This window comes from Lepisosteus platostomus, chromosome 7 (assembly GCF_059453375.1).
Source record: "Lepisosteus platostomus isolate fLepPlt1 chromosome 7, fLepPlt1.hap1, whole genome shotgun sequence".
Taxonomy (NCBI): Eukaryota; Metazoa; Chordata; class Actinopteri; order Semionotiformes; family Lepisosteidae; genus Lepisosteus; species Lepisosteus platostomus.
This window is the reverse complement of record NC_142617.1, coordinates 15,209,780-15,224,745: the sequence shown is the minus strand read 5'-3', so window position 1 is coordinate 15,224,745 and position 14,966 is coordinate 15,209,780. Positions and strand designations below refer to the sequence as shown.

General features: G+C 36.2%; 1 protein-coding gene across 18 annotated transcripts in view; it reads right to left on the bottom strand.

The window, feature by feature from the left end:
- Positions 1 to 14,966, bottom strand: part of nbeaa (neurobeachin a) — a 361,778-nt gene that overhangs the window by 54,071 nt on the left and 292,741 nt on the right. For all 18 annotated transcript variants that reach the window (XM_088639451.1, XM_088639435.1, XM_088639437.1 and 15 more), the window contains 4 exons: positions 7,540 to 7,657; positions 7,328 to 7,430; positions 5,236 to 5,351; positions 479 to 591 (listed from right to left, as the gene is read on the bottom strand). In XM_088639451.1, coding sequence (XP_088495577.1) covers positions 479 to 591; positions 5,236 to 5,351; positions 7,328 to 7,430; positions 7,540 to 7,657 — 450 coding nt within the window. The remainder of the gene's footprint in view (positions 1 to 478; positions 592 to 5,235; positions 5,352 to 7,327; positions 7,431 to 7,539; positions 7,658 to 14,966) is intronic.

Here is a 14,966-nt window from a genome sequence, read left to right as displayed (position 1 = left end):
AAAATGGCAGCTAGAACATTACAAAAAAATGCAAAAAAAACATTTCAGAATGTTGGTGTCAAGCCCTTTCTCTGATGAAGGCACCTTAAGATATGTCCTTTGGGAAACATTAAGACATGACAAAATAAAAAATAAACTCATCAAAGTTCAGACTGTCTGAAAATGGACATGCAGAAAGGCCTCGAGCGGCATTTTTACAAATGCATCTGTGTGCAGACGTTCTGTGGAGAACAAAAGGAGACCACAGAATGTGGCAATAATCTCTGTTGCACTGGTAACGTATATTACAGTCAAACTGTTTTATTGCATACTGTTTTCTTTTTCCAAGGGTGAAAATGAAGTATTCTAACCATGTCCTCATTATTTTGTTTTTAAATAGTATTCTTTTACATTTAAGGGCTTAAAAAAAAGAAAAGGCTCTAGTCCTAGCAGCAGTCCTGCCCCATATACCACAGTGTTGAGAGACGAGACCTGGTACCTTTGAGAGGTCTCTGAAGTTGCCTGGAAGAGTGAGATCCAGCTCCTCAGACTCGTAATTTGTGAGGACCCACGGAAAGACGGGGTACTGGTTTAAATCATTGTATGTTCGCCCTGGGGAAAGAAAGATAGAAATGTGAAGGAAGCACAGAGATTCAGCGGGTATTCAATAGTGAGCTCGTGTTACAGCAGAGACGAGTGTGCAGCATTCCAGCACCCCCAGAGCAACAGCGAGCAACGAGTTTCCTTCGTGTTGTTTCCAGTCAGCCTTTACTAACCTCGAGGGTACTAAACTTCATACTGAGAAAACAGGATTTTGTGTCATCTCTGTAAAGAGCAAAGCAGCATACACATACAGACAAAGCTTAAACCAATATTGAAGGAAAGGCAAAACCCAGAGCCCCAGTCATAAAATGTATTTAAAAGACATTCCTGGAAAAGAAAATAATAAAATGCTAGAAAAATACAGTAATAATAATATTTGAACATTTAATACATGCTTTAGAGACATTAAATATTTTTTAACTGTTTCCAACATGATTGATAATATGTTAATAGATTATAGACAAAACGCAGACAAACTACAATGACCATTTTTTTAAGAAATACAGTCTGGAAACATCTAGACTTCTTGTTTAGGTAAATAACTTTTGTTTTGTTAGTTATGAAGATGAAGACAGGAGCTCCGTGCTGTTCACAGGAAGCTCAGGTCTAGTTCAGAACAAACCACTTCTGTTTAACAAAATAGAATCAGCATGACCACTGTGGGCTCAATAGATTTAAAAAGACTTCAAGTCTTGGTAGCACTTAAAGTCAGTACTATTTTTTTTTCCATTCAGTTTGTTCTCATTTTATCAAGTGTCATTCTGTGGCATATAGCGTATAAGACGTATGTATATAAAACAGTATGTGATTACATTTATTCACAGATTGCGGTTTAATTATATTTAAAAACAGTAATAAACTTCCACACATACCCGGCTGCCTCCTTTCCCACACAAACAATTGTTCTCAAGAATTCAAGATTCAATAAACTCATGAAAGTGCAGACTGTCTGAAAATGGACATGCAGAAAGGCCTTGAGCGGTTTAATGTTTAATGAAGGGCCTCGAGAAGATGTTGTTCTATAATTCTTTGACTAATTCATACTCACATTTAAGGCACAAATACTGAGATGGACCAAAGAGTAATTTAGTTAAATGCAAAAGAAGTCTTTCGTTCTACTGAGATTTTGCTATGATGGAGACAGGCCTTGCACTTGACTGGTGCAAGTGTATTTGGGAACTGTGGAGAAATGTACCTCCAGCCTCCATGACAGTGACTACATTGAGACAGTTCAACTTCAGTGCCTCCAAATGTGTCATCTGTTTCTGATATTACATTCCATCATATGAAATACATCCATAACAAAAAGCTAGAAATTAAAAATACTGTATCCTTCCTTTATACTGTCAGTATGACAAATCACTTCTAAGCTATATTTTTTAAACACGTAATGCAACAATTGCAGTGAAATTGAAAGGTGAGTACTGAAAAATAAGTGAAATTAATAAATCTTTCTAAAAATAGAAACAGCTAATTGTATAATTACCAGTGATTGTTCCCTTTTTTTCATAATACTCGATTTAAATGCTATTTTTTTATTTGCTATAATAACTGGTTTAAAATAAGTTTAAAATGTTCATATATCAGGTCAAACAAATATCATGACACTCTTAAAAAATGTAACTGTAAAGCACATGTATTTCTCTGTTGTTGCCTGAAATCTCTTTTCAGTCAGAAAACAAAAACAGTGATTTCCAAAATGTTGTTTAAATACAATAGAAAAGGCTCAGAAAGTTTAAAAATCTGTTAAACAGAATTAACATTTGTGGGATTTGTGCCTTCAAAGCGAAAACAATGTGAAACAGCAAATATCCATTTTAATATCAATAGTTGTGCCATGAAACGTAATTCATTACACCAAAGCCTAATGTTCAGGCACTACAGTATTATTCAGGTATATAAAAAAAAAGTTAATTCAGTTTTATAAAAAAATGAAACGAATGGGCAAAAGTTGGCAAAAAGATATTGTTAAAATATGTTTTGTCATAAAGGTCTTCCATCAATCTGACAGGGAACAAAGGGCTGAAGTGTGGCTGGTATTTCCTGAAAATCTCTCCTGTCTGCCAAATCTCTGCAAGTTTTTTCCTCTTCTAAAGTATCCAGTTCAGTTTGTCCCCACACAGCACCCTTACAACACTCTTGCTGGGTGATACAATTGATACAGTACAGTTCCACACAAATTTCAGGAAACATAAGTGCACTCACTTACACTAAAGGACTTTTGATAAGATCTTCCCAGGAACTTTTTGTAATTTCTACATACACATTCTGCAAGTGTTTTATGTTCCATATATTTAAATTTCACAGTGCCTGAATATATTTAGCGCTTTTTTGTGTCAAATGCAAGGAAATTCAGCATTTGTAGTCTAATATATTTTTTGTTCTAATTTAGCATTTTTGTATATCATTTTTTGGATTGGGAGTTGCTTCATTAGGCCTGGCCTTAGAAGGCCACATTACTACATAAATTCCGATACACATAAGCCCTGTTAAACTTGTTTTGAATGAAGAAATAAATCATTCCTAAATAACAGTATTCATTAGAACATTCACATCAGAAGCAGCTATGAGGGTGTTCAGTGGGGGAACCTTTTTAAATGTGCATGTTTCTTTTTGTTTCTCTTATTTTCAAACTGGCTCAAATAAATAATTTATATAATGCTCTGTTTGCTTTCTATAGGGTCAGACACCAGACAGAAAAGTTTAAATACAAAGAAAATAGGCAAAGCAATTACAACCTATGGTATCCCAAGTATACAAAGCCCCAGCCTCAGACTATAATGATGGTAAATACTATCATTATAGTAGTTACATTTTGAAGAAATGGAACTTTCACAGTAAGTATGAAGGGTATGTTAGCTTCCTGCAGTTCAGTGTGGATGTGTACACAGATAATGATGTCTTCTATGAGCATAACAGACTACAATCTGAGCTGGATACGCAGTGCTCCAAGAGGTTAAATACTTGTAGATCCTATAACCCTGACATCATCAAAATGGCTGTTCCAAGATGAAATCCATATGTCTGCTCATACTGCTACATTATTTTAATACAAAGCTGGAACTATTCAAGCTTTTTTTTAAAGATTTCTCCAAATTCCTTGCCTCCCTGTTCTGTTTTCTTTTAACACCCACATCCTAGAAACCTATTTGCTGAACTCTGGCTTTCTTTTTTGTGGAGAAGGCAAAACGCCTGAACCATTAGCCACTAGGGAAGTAAACCCTAAGCTTTGAATGAGTGTGCTACCAATAGCTGGCTTCCTCCTGGTATTTCTGCCTTGTGCTGGGACCATTCTGTAACAATATGCAGCATTATTACAGCTCTAAAAAATATATTACCTGGAAATAACGGGAGTACGAGAAGAATAAAAAAAACTAAGCTTAATTAAACAAGTTAATATTATCGACTTCAGAAGGCCATTGAAGAGGCACAGCAGAGTTTCAAAAAGACCTGACAGAAGTTAAATCTGCTCTCAGTTGCAGAAGATGTTAATAATAGCGGAATATTGTTTAATTAGAGCACTGCCGCCTTCACATTAACACTCTTTAAGTCTGATCTTCCCCGCCTGTCTGCCGACCAGCATTGCTCAGACGTTTTTGTCATCTCTAGGTCATTAGAAGGAATTTTTAATGAATTTTCTACATGTTAGCAGTCTGCTTTAAATCTAATTAGATGACAATAATTTAGCGAACACATGCTGTAGCTAAATATAAATATGTATAATTATGCAGTGAAAAAATCACACCTCACTGAGCTCAACAGCATGTGAAAGGGTTCTTGCTTATTCAGTCATCACAGCTTCAGCCAATCACATAACAGACACCAAGAGTTTTGAGAAATCAAATCACACAGATACTGTACATTTATTTCATTTTATTAATTAATGGTCTGGGTACTGCTGCAGAGTCAGTGTCCTTTTGAACAAATAATAAGAATAATAATGATAAAAATAATAACATAAATGATCCCTGTAATTTTGTGTTACTTACCAAAAAAATTAAATTATGTGTTACGTTACAAAATTACATGATGTTGAATACAGATACAAAGACCTATTACCTTCAGTTACGCAAGAACACCACACAAAATTGGTGTCTCTAGCTTTCTAGGGGCTGAAAGAGGTCTATGTCTTTTATGTGCTCCATAGATTGATTAATTAATTCATGCATATTACTTTTGTAATTGTGATTCATGTAGTAACTGGTCTGAACAGAAAGCAGGTAATCTCAATGTGCCACGAGTGTGGAGATATCCCTACTAGGTAGGAAACTGTTGTTCTCCTGTCTACTTGCAGTTGTCTTAAACGACAAAGCAATGAAATTACATTTTCCCATTATTATTTCCAGACACTCTAGGAAAATGGTTTGTTGACTCTAATAAAGCTTCTGTTTCAGACAAAGCTGTCAGCAGAGGAAATGGCAGAAAAAGAGCGCAGGGAAACGACCCCAGAAACAATAAATGAATCTGCAGGCAGGGTGACAGGTTATACCTCTCCTGATAAAATTTAATGTGAACGCTTCAGAATCCATCATAGCACCAGAGCCAGAGTCCCAGTGGGATAAACGCAAACTATCAAGGCACCACAGTGAAGGCTATGACAAACATAAACCCATTAGCCAGGGATTAGAAAGTTAAAAAAAAAGCAACCCTCACCTGCAATGGTGTTGAGGAACATCAAGTACTCAAAGTTGGAAATCTCCCGCCTCTGCCAGCGCTGTGTCATGTTGGAGGACTTGAAGAGCTGACGAGGGGTGGCCAGGGAAATTCGCCTAGGAAACCGCAATGTCTCGTTAGTGCTTTCTGAAAGGAGCAGGGACAATATCACAATCTTTTCTACAAAAACCCTGGTCAACCCTTTCCATACACACAGTCACACAATGTGTCTTAGCTACGCTTACGAATATTGTGTATTTTATTAAATACGCAATGTGTTTTCAGAAAATATTTGTCAAAAGGCAATTTGGGACAATATACAGAAAAAAACATGCTTTGCGAATAACTGCCACTTTTAGATGCTTTCCATACAGTAGGTCTGCAGAAAATAAAGCACCCAGGCGACTCAGGATGGCTCGTGGTTTTGCAGAAGACACACAGCAGTCAGAGCATTATTTCAATCAGACACCTGAAAACAGACTAACTGGCCTAAGCCAAGCACTAGCATTCCTATGGACCAAAATTAATAACTGAGTATCAGTAAGGAAAGTCAGTAGTTTTTATTTTTACCTTATCTAACATTTAATTTTTTGAATAATACATTTTCTTTGTTGAAAAAAATATAAAATTAGTTGTCAGATAGGAGGGAGATAATAAAGGGTTTGTTCCTCGTGTTTTTCCAATGTAAAAAAAGTATAATACATGGCATGTACATTACTGTATTAATTGGTCAGTCTTTTATAACCACAGATTTTTTTGCATCTGAAAAATTTATAATGCAGCAAGGCAGACTACCTGTTCTCAATACTCATGTTTAGAAGAAAAAAAAAGCTTGCTTTCTCAAATAACTAATACCTTGTGTCTCAAAATATAATCTCATGCTGCTGGGTGTGCTTCTACAGTATGTACATGCAGTCAGGCACTGACATTCCTCCAGCACGGTTGGCAGGCACTAGCTTTTTTTAAAGGTGCTTTCTTGAAGTGCTCTCCTTGCTGTAAGATCCTCCTACACAATCTAAAAGGATTGCAAGGAAGTCTTGCTCTCTTGCCCTAGATTTCCATTCCCTCTCACATGCACAAAAACTTGGTAAATAGAAAAAGAATCTAGCACTGCTCCCAAACTGAATTCTCTTTGATCATCCACATTTTATATGCTGTTTTTAGATAGGACATAATACAAAACTGTTAAAAGGTTAAACTCCTGAGCTGAAATAAAACTACAAAAACTACTCACATCACCTTTGTAGCAGCATAAAACATCAATTTTAAAGAAGTCTGGATAGCAAAAAGAACTAAATATTTCAAGCTAGTATGTCAAAATAAGATGTTTGCTTTGAGATGAGTCTAATGATTTTTACAGCAATCCATTCCTGTAAAATGGCTTGTTCTTTCTTGATACTGTTAAAAAAATACTGGGAGACACCATCTTAATTAATAAAACCTTAAATTACTTATGCTTAGGATTTTGTTACTCAAATGTCAAAAATAAACATTTTTAAACAATTATATTTTATTGAAGGAAACAGAAGTCATATTCTGATGTCACTTGGTGTTGCACGTTGGCAAGGGACTCTCAAGGGACTGGCAAGGGGTAGTAAAGAAATCTGAAAAATGTGAACTGAAGTCTTTCATACTGTAGTCATCTCAATTTTTACATTTCTGAAATACACAATGTAATAGGACGGAGGCTTCAGAATGTAATGTCTATAAATCCAGTACCAGGTGTGTGATATAGTCTTCACAAATGGAAGCAGGTCGGTTCAAACAGGGTCAATACCCACATACTTCACTGACAGCTGCAGCGGGATTTTTAATGTCAGTGCTGCAGGCAAGAAGGCTGTTTTGTACAGTGGGAAATAGCCATAAAAACTGGGTGCATGAAAATACTAAAAATTGCAGGCCTTGTATTTGCTCGGGAATTAATTCAACACCATCTTTTTGTACGCGAAACAACGTCAGTTCCTGTGTGTTTCAAAGAATTATTTTTTTTATAAATCAAAAAACAGAAATGTATTTGATTGTATAATAGTATTTTTTTCTAGAGTGCTTCAGAAATGGATATGCTAAACTCATGTTTCCACTAATGACGCACCTGGCTTGGGGTAATCCATAGCTGGTACCAACTCCTACCCGAGGTAAGCTGTAAACCACTTTCTTCACCGTGGCCTGGTCAGGGAAGTTGAACATCACCGAAGCTGGAATAAAGCAATCAAAGCAAAACGGTGTGACACTGGTACTGCAATGCAATGATGTATTACAGAAAATGAAGTTTGATGTGCCAAAGAGATTACAAGTGCGCCATACTTCTGTTCGCCATGAACACTTCCAGGGCCGTGTTTTGGAGCAGGTAGCGCCTGGAGAACACTGCTCTGATCTCGCTGAACATCCATTTCCCATGTAGGCCTTCAGAATACGCCAAAACCTGAACACAGTGAACACAGCAAAGAGGCATTGGATGGGCAGCGATTGCAATCAAGAAAAATCTAAAAACGCTAAATTAATCTAGCTGTACTTTATCGTGGGCTTGCCTAAACCCCAAAACATTAGCTGTATTTCTGTTAAAAAGACACTTGCCATCCCCTCCAATATGAACATTTGTCGGCTCTACGTTTTATTTAACATTTGTCCTGATTTGATTAAAAAGGCTACAATTTCCAAGTCATGTCAAAACTGTCAGTCTTCCTTTGTCACGTTAACCATCAGCATTTGGTTGGGTACATTTTTGTTTTACTTAAACAAGGCCAACAACATCATATACTTCTGCAAGTTCCATCAAAACCTGTGGGAAAATTGAAACATCTTTCCTTTACTGAATACGGTCACCATTGACACAACACTCTTGGATGATGCTGAAGATGAGGAAATAACAAAAACTAGTAGTAACACATCCTACACACTGGAGAGGGGGACAAAATGCTTAATGTACATAAACCAAGATGCTTCATCTTCATTGCACACAGTACCCGAAAAAACGAATTTACATTCATACTATTCTGTAAATGGGTATACATATTTAAACAGATAGCACCAAATGTGTAGTTTACAATAATAATAATGAGGAGGATGTGCAATGTTTAAGTTGAAAAAGGATAAAAAGCACTATAAAATGAAAAGGTATATAAATAACTGCCTATTCTGTGGCTTCTCTTTTACATACACAAGAGAATTAATATTTTTCATATTTTTCTTCCAGGACAATTAAGTGAAGGCTGAGACAGTTTGCTACTTGTTTTCTTACTGGTCTCACAGAAAATCCAAAACATGTAAGATCTATGACTCAGTTGTATAAGACAAAGTTCTATGTTCTTGGTGTCTCCATAACACCTCTTGTATTGGTTCCTTTAGTGGCTTCCAAAAAACAGCTCTGACTTTGTTTCTTCCTCTAGACAGGAGGTTTACAATTCTTGAAGTGGCTTACAGTAAATGAATCATTAAAAATTATAGCAACAATAAAAGAAACAAGTAATGCTACACAGCTACACCTTTTTGACTTCAGGACTCGAGAGGAAAAAATGAGCCTGCTTAACTGACAAGTGAAAATAATCCCCATCTCTTCTGTCTTCACCCTGAGAGGTGTTCAAAAAGGACCAAATGGTGAGTATCGCAGGCCTCATAGGTCAGGTTCATGCTTTTCAAACTTAATCAAGGAGGTGTTAAAAAAAGATGAAAGCCCCTCAGCCTTCAAGTAGGGAAAGAGAGGAAGGGGGAAACGGTGAACGCAAAGTGAGATGTTTCATAGAGGAAGGTTAAGTCTGATGCTAATGCTCATTTAAAATGGTGACAGTCTGTGGTAGTGCAGGCTAGCTGGGCTGGTTTAATTTCTCTCTGGAATAGCTCTTTCCCGACCTTGTGCAGCACATCAAAGTCTCTAGAGCTCAATTAAAATTGGATTATGTTGAAATGCTCTATCTGTGGTACGCTGCTATCACTAGCACTTTTCTCTAAGTAATGCCCCACTTGACAGCTATGCATCCTGATTCAAACAGTTGTCATAGAGACAAGCGAACTAAGGAAGCAGGCTCTAACAACAAGCAGAGGAGAGGTAAATGCCAGTGCTACTGTAAATGAAGTGCTGAGCGTGGAGCACAAACATATAGAGATTCTGGGTTTTACTGCCAGAATGATCTGCAAATAATACTTCAGTGAAGGCAAGAAAAGCTGCCATAATAATAAAAATAAGGCACAATCTCCAGGGAAGAGTTCCTTCTCTTACCCCAATAGCTACATATTATCTACACTTACCAACAATCACATGATCCTATATCTGTTCTGAGAATAGAAACTACAATTCAAAACACAAATTCCAGATGAAAATACAGTTATAAGATAGATGTTTTTTACCTGAATATATTACCTCCGTGGTTGGGAAAGAAGTAAAATATACCAGCTACATAAATAGTAAATGACTTATATTCAACAAGTTTTTGAACTGTGATAAATAAGTAACCAAGTATGTACACTAACACCATGTACTGACACATTACATACTGTGAGGCATTAAAAAACACAATAAATGAGTACTGAAATCAATAGCACACTTTGTGTTTTCATGTTACTCCGTATATAATGATGTGGTGTGATGTTAACTGTTTTTTTTTAATCTTCAGTGTTGGAATTATTTTTCAGCAAGCAGGATGAGTCACATTTCGAAATAATAAACGTTTTAGATCTTACAGTGTTAACATAATAAATTAATAACATTGATCTTCAGACTAATCCTGCTATACTGCATTTGCCATGTCTGTAGTGTCAAATCTGCTAGCAGAAATTAAACTTTGATAACAGGATTTTTTTGCTAAGCAACAGATTTTTTTGCAACTGCAATGCAATAAAAAATGATGTTATTAATGTTATTAAGCTTTCCATATCATTTATGCAAAAAAAGTAAAGTTAGAGTAACCACTGATGGTCTCCCGGTCAGCCTGTTACTAAAGGTTGGTAACCTTGAGGTTATCCTTAACTGTAAATCTCCATGTCCAAAATGTTACCAAAATTTTTTATTCTTTTATGTCTTAAATATTGTTTGTACTTGACCTTGCTAAGACTGATGTGGCTTGGTTAGTACATGCTTTTGTTTTTTTCAAGAAATTATTATAGTAATGCTTTTCCTGCGGTGGTTAAGGACCTACAAAGGTCCTTAATTGGTTGAAAGTTCGATAAAATATTTATGTTAATTTCCAATGTGGAGCCAAATTATATCTTGATATAATGTTTGTTGTCTCACTTCAGCACTGGTTACCTATTAAGGTGACTTTGAAACCTTGCTTCTCACTAAAAAAGGCTCTGCACAATTTGGCACTATCCTACAGTATGTTAGGTATTTACTTAAATATTATATATTCCAACTAGCAGTTTATGTTCCTCCTGTAATGATCAGGCATTCGGTTGGGAATCCTACTATTAAAAAAGATCAATTGTTAAAAAAACAAACAGTGCAATAAGTTCAATACCTTGTCCCTCAATTGACACGTGTTCTCAGTCTGTCAATGTTTTTAAATCACAGTTATACATGTATTTTAAAGACAATTTGCTTCCATATTCTTTATCATCATCGTAACCATTTAAACACAAGAGAGGACCACGGAGGCACAACACAATGAGAAAGCTCTATAAACATCAAAAAGATGGAAAAGAGCAAAACATGATGAGGTATTTTCTATCTAGTAAAACAGAACTTCTTTTGATCCATTACCTTTCACATTACACCACCAAAGACCCAGTTCTAACTCTCCTAATAGAGTTATTCTGCACTTTGTTTACTTTCCTCTCTTTTAAGGTTTATTTTCTATCAAAGTTCCTGCCTTATTTATTTTTTGCCTGCAGTAGTTTTCCAGTCCTGGTTCCGTAGGATCCCAGTCTTTTCTGGTTTTTATTCTAGTAAAGCTCTTAAGCCCTTAATTCAACAAAGTGCTTGATTTTTTCCAGTTTTCTGCACTCATGTTTTAGAAATGATCTGCCTCATCCTAGTTTTAAATTGTTATTCTCCCACAGTTTTCTAACTAGTTTTTCTAATTGATTATCAATTAATGACAAATAAGCATTCTCAGTGATGCATAGACTAACTGCTTAAATTAAATGTGATCATTTAAACACTAATTCTAAATTGGGGGAAGCTCTGAAATCCAGCATCTACTCTAACATTACTAATTTAGATAGTCATGTTAATGATAATTTCTTACCCCATACTACTATTTAAAAGATCATGAAAAAAAAACCCAACACATAGGGCCATGTGTTCAAGGTGCAATAAAGAGTTTAGGTAGGACAGAAAAGGACAGAAGAGTGTTCAAAGACCTGTAATTGGTGGCCTAAAAGAATCCACTAATCTTTTTCTGTTTCCTCAGCATTATTTTCAAATTTTAATGTGATGTTATTCACCAATGATGTTATTTTGTACAAATAAAGTATATATTATGTATGGAAATGTTTAAAAGCAACCGTACAACCAAAAGATCTACAGTGTTGAAACTAAGAGATTAAGTGTCCTTAATATGCACCTATAAATATGATACTAAAACTTTACTGACTGAGTAAGACAGTAATGCTGTTTTAAAATGGAAAACAGTAGTATGCACATATAGACAAGGGCACTTCAGGTGCATAGATGAGCCTTTATTATTTATACAATATTTTATTACATGTTAAACCACTCCATATACAAGTCAGAATATTGTACTTTAAGATACATTTACCAAAAAGCTCTGAAATGTACCTTTAAAATATATTTCCTATTGTTGTAACTAATAAGTTGCTGTTTACTTGATAATACTGACATTCATAAAACTGAAAGCAAACTGGGGATGCATCTCTCATTTCCAATGAACACAGATCTTTATCTTAATCAGCTTTGCTTATGTGATCTGCTCAGAGTCTTCATGCTGTAATAATGCAGAGTGTACAAAGTGCAGGCCAAAAGGGATGGTCGTACAAAACAAAAAAAGGTGTCAGATTTTAAAAACCGCCCGGATCAAAATATTTGTCAAGACAACAAAGCTTTGGTTTAAACCAGCAACCAGGGGCCCCTCTAGACCCTGGTCTTTGACAAAGCTCAGCCCTCATTTTTTGAAGCCCAGCTGTAAAAAATGCCATTTAATGAACCTGTCTGGTGAAACCGTCCCCATCCTGTCAGGAGTGTCAGGCGGTGACAAGCGCAAGGGACAGCCGCCTCCAGTCACAGACAAGGCTGCCAGCTGGAGACTTCAGCCCCAATCTAATCACACCACCAGAAAATAACGGGCAGATTTCTCTAAGCCTGTCAGGATCGGGCTGGGAGAAGAAAGGGAAAAGATGGCTGCAATGGCTTTTGTTTCAGCTGCGTCAGAGATTTCGCGCGCAAGTAATTAAAAGGAACCACTGGCACATGTGCTTCATGCTGTTCGAAATTACAACCATCCCACATGGCGATAATGTAATTTTGGGACTTTCTTCTACCAAAGACAGAAATAGACATGACAGGGTCAGGCTTTATTGTGCCTGGAAAACATCAGATGTTGAAAATATTGTGACAAACGTGATTAGAAAACAGGGCACAGGTGGAGCCTGTGTTCAGGCTTTGCTTCTACCATTAGTATTTGGCTGGCTCCGAAATGAAACGTATCACGCTCTGGAACAAGTGTTTTATGAATGCTAATAATCAGCTGATACAGCTGTAAACCTTTTAAATATTCAAAAAAAATATTTGAGCACATAAGAATGTATTAGGAATAGCAAAATAAATAAGCAGTTTTGGCTGATGCACTTTTTAACCATTTTAGACGTGGGCAATCTGTCTCCATGTCAAATTTCCTTTGCAATAGGGCACTAAGATGATTTTGCAAGTGCACAAGCCAGCATGACTGATACATTTCTATGAGAGTGTTCAGGCAGAGAGAACCTGCTATGATAACACCTCCACTCTGTTTGCATCAGCTTTGGCTAATAGGATTCTACGGTGCCAGGGCATTCCTGCTTACAACTTCACAAAAACACAAAATGAACAACTTGGCAAACAGCATGTGAGAGGGAAACTAGACAGCGCACCACCTCATTTTTTATAAACTGAGGAAAGAGAAGGTTGGATGTTTAAATTGTAATTTGGAAGGACCCCATTCCAGATATTAGACTCCCCCCCCCTTTTTTATGCCTTCCTGTGCAGAAAACCATCCAAACCATTTTTGAAAAATGGACAAAAATAAGAAAAGCAGGCCTGTATAGGTTACCACACATTGCTATTATGTTGAATTGTGCTGATCACAAACAAAAATATTTATCTGAAACTGACCCTGGACAGTGCTTTAAGATAATGGTTGCTTGAAAATGTCTCACCTTTGCTCACTAAACCACCATATATTCCTTTAGCTAGATTTTACCACACATATATTTTACACTTTTATATATACACATATTTTAGGTTCTATAAAGGAAAAAACAGAATATAAAGAAATAGCAGGAAGTTGAAGATTTGCAGCACCTGTAGCTATATTTTTAAAAAATTAGAGTTGGCAATAAAAAAAAAATCTAAATTAGAGGCAAAAGACCACTTGTTTACAATCTGAAACCTACGTAAAAATACCGGAGGTCCAATTTGTTGACAAGTAAGTTAATTCGGAATCCGTTCAGCTAGCGATCATACTGATGATACAAATGTTGTTTTTTTTATTCATGTACAGCAAATCAAACTGACTCTGCACTGTAGGACTAAATCAGACATTCTTCAGGCAGGAAGGGTCTAATCCATAGTACTATGTGCCAAAATCCTCAACATGCCAATGACTGACTGGAGCACCAATCAAACCCAGACTTATGTTTGGGCATTTGCCACGGATAATGACAAGGTAAGCCAAAGATGACTGTTCCTCGTGCAAGACCCCATCATTAACTTATTCAATGGTGCATCATTCCTACATTATTCGATTCCTTTAATTCATCTACAGGCAAGGCAGGCTCTGCCCTTCTGACCTCAATTTTCACATGAAGAAACAAATTTCTTTTTTTGCAAACTAACTCAATTTTTCTTGTGTCAACCTTTAGCTTGCCTTTAAAATATTAATCTCATTTCCATTACACTAGGCATATACATATATCCACTGCTTCCCAAGCAATTTAAACTAAATAGGCAAAAGCCTGTTCATTCACTGCAACACGTGGGAGCAAAGATTTCTCGCTGCATTCTTTGTGTACTATAATCTCTACTGTTTGCTTGATTCCCCAGAACTTATTTTGAGAAAAATGATTTCCTGAACATATAATTTGCCTTACATCCCTTGGTGAAGGAAGAGTAAATAGATGAATATTGGTTATGAAAAAGGGGAACCAAGTGATGTACTTCATATTTAGATTGTTCTAACTTTCAGACACCCACTGAACTAAATTGCAGACATCAATGATGACCACCAAAACTAATTTATACTGCTCTAACCAGAAACCAAATTTGAACAAAGCTCCAGCACAAAAGCAAGGTTTGCATGAAGAATAGAAACTGGAATATGAACCAGAAGAGACTTTTCTGCTTTTGAGGATATCCATGTACCTACTGACAAATTGATTTTAAAAACTGTTTAAAAATCTTTTGCCATTCATCTTACCATTTAGTAGCAAAGAATACTCTGGGTTAAGAAACAAATTGCAGAATGTCCACAGGTAAGCACAGGACTACATATAAATTATTCCTAAAGTAAAGCACAAGATATTGAGCCTGTTTTTTTTTGCCATGAAAAAATAAATTAAAGAAAGCAACCATGAAAGAAATAATA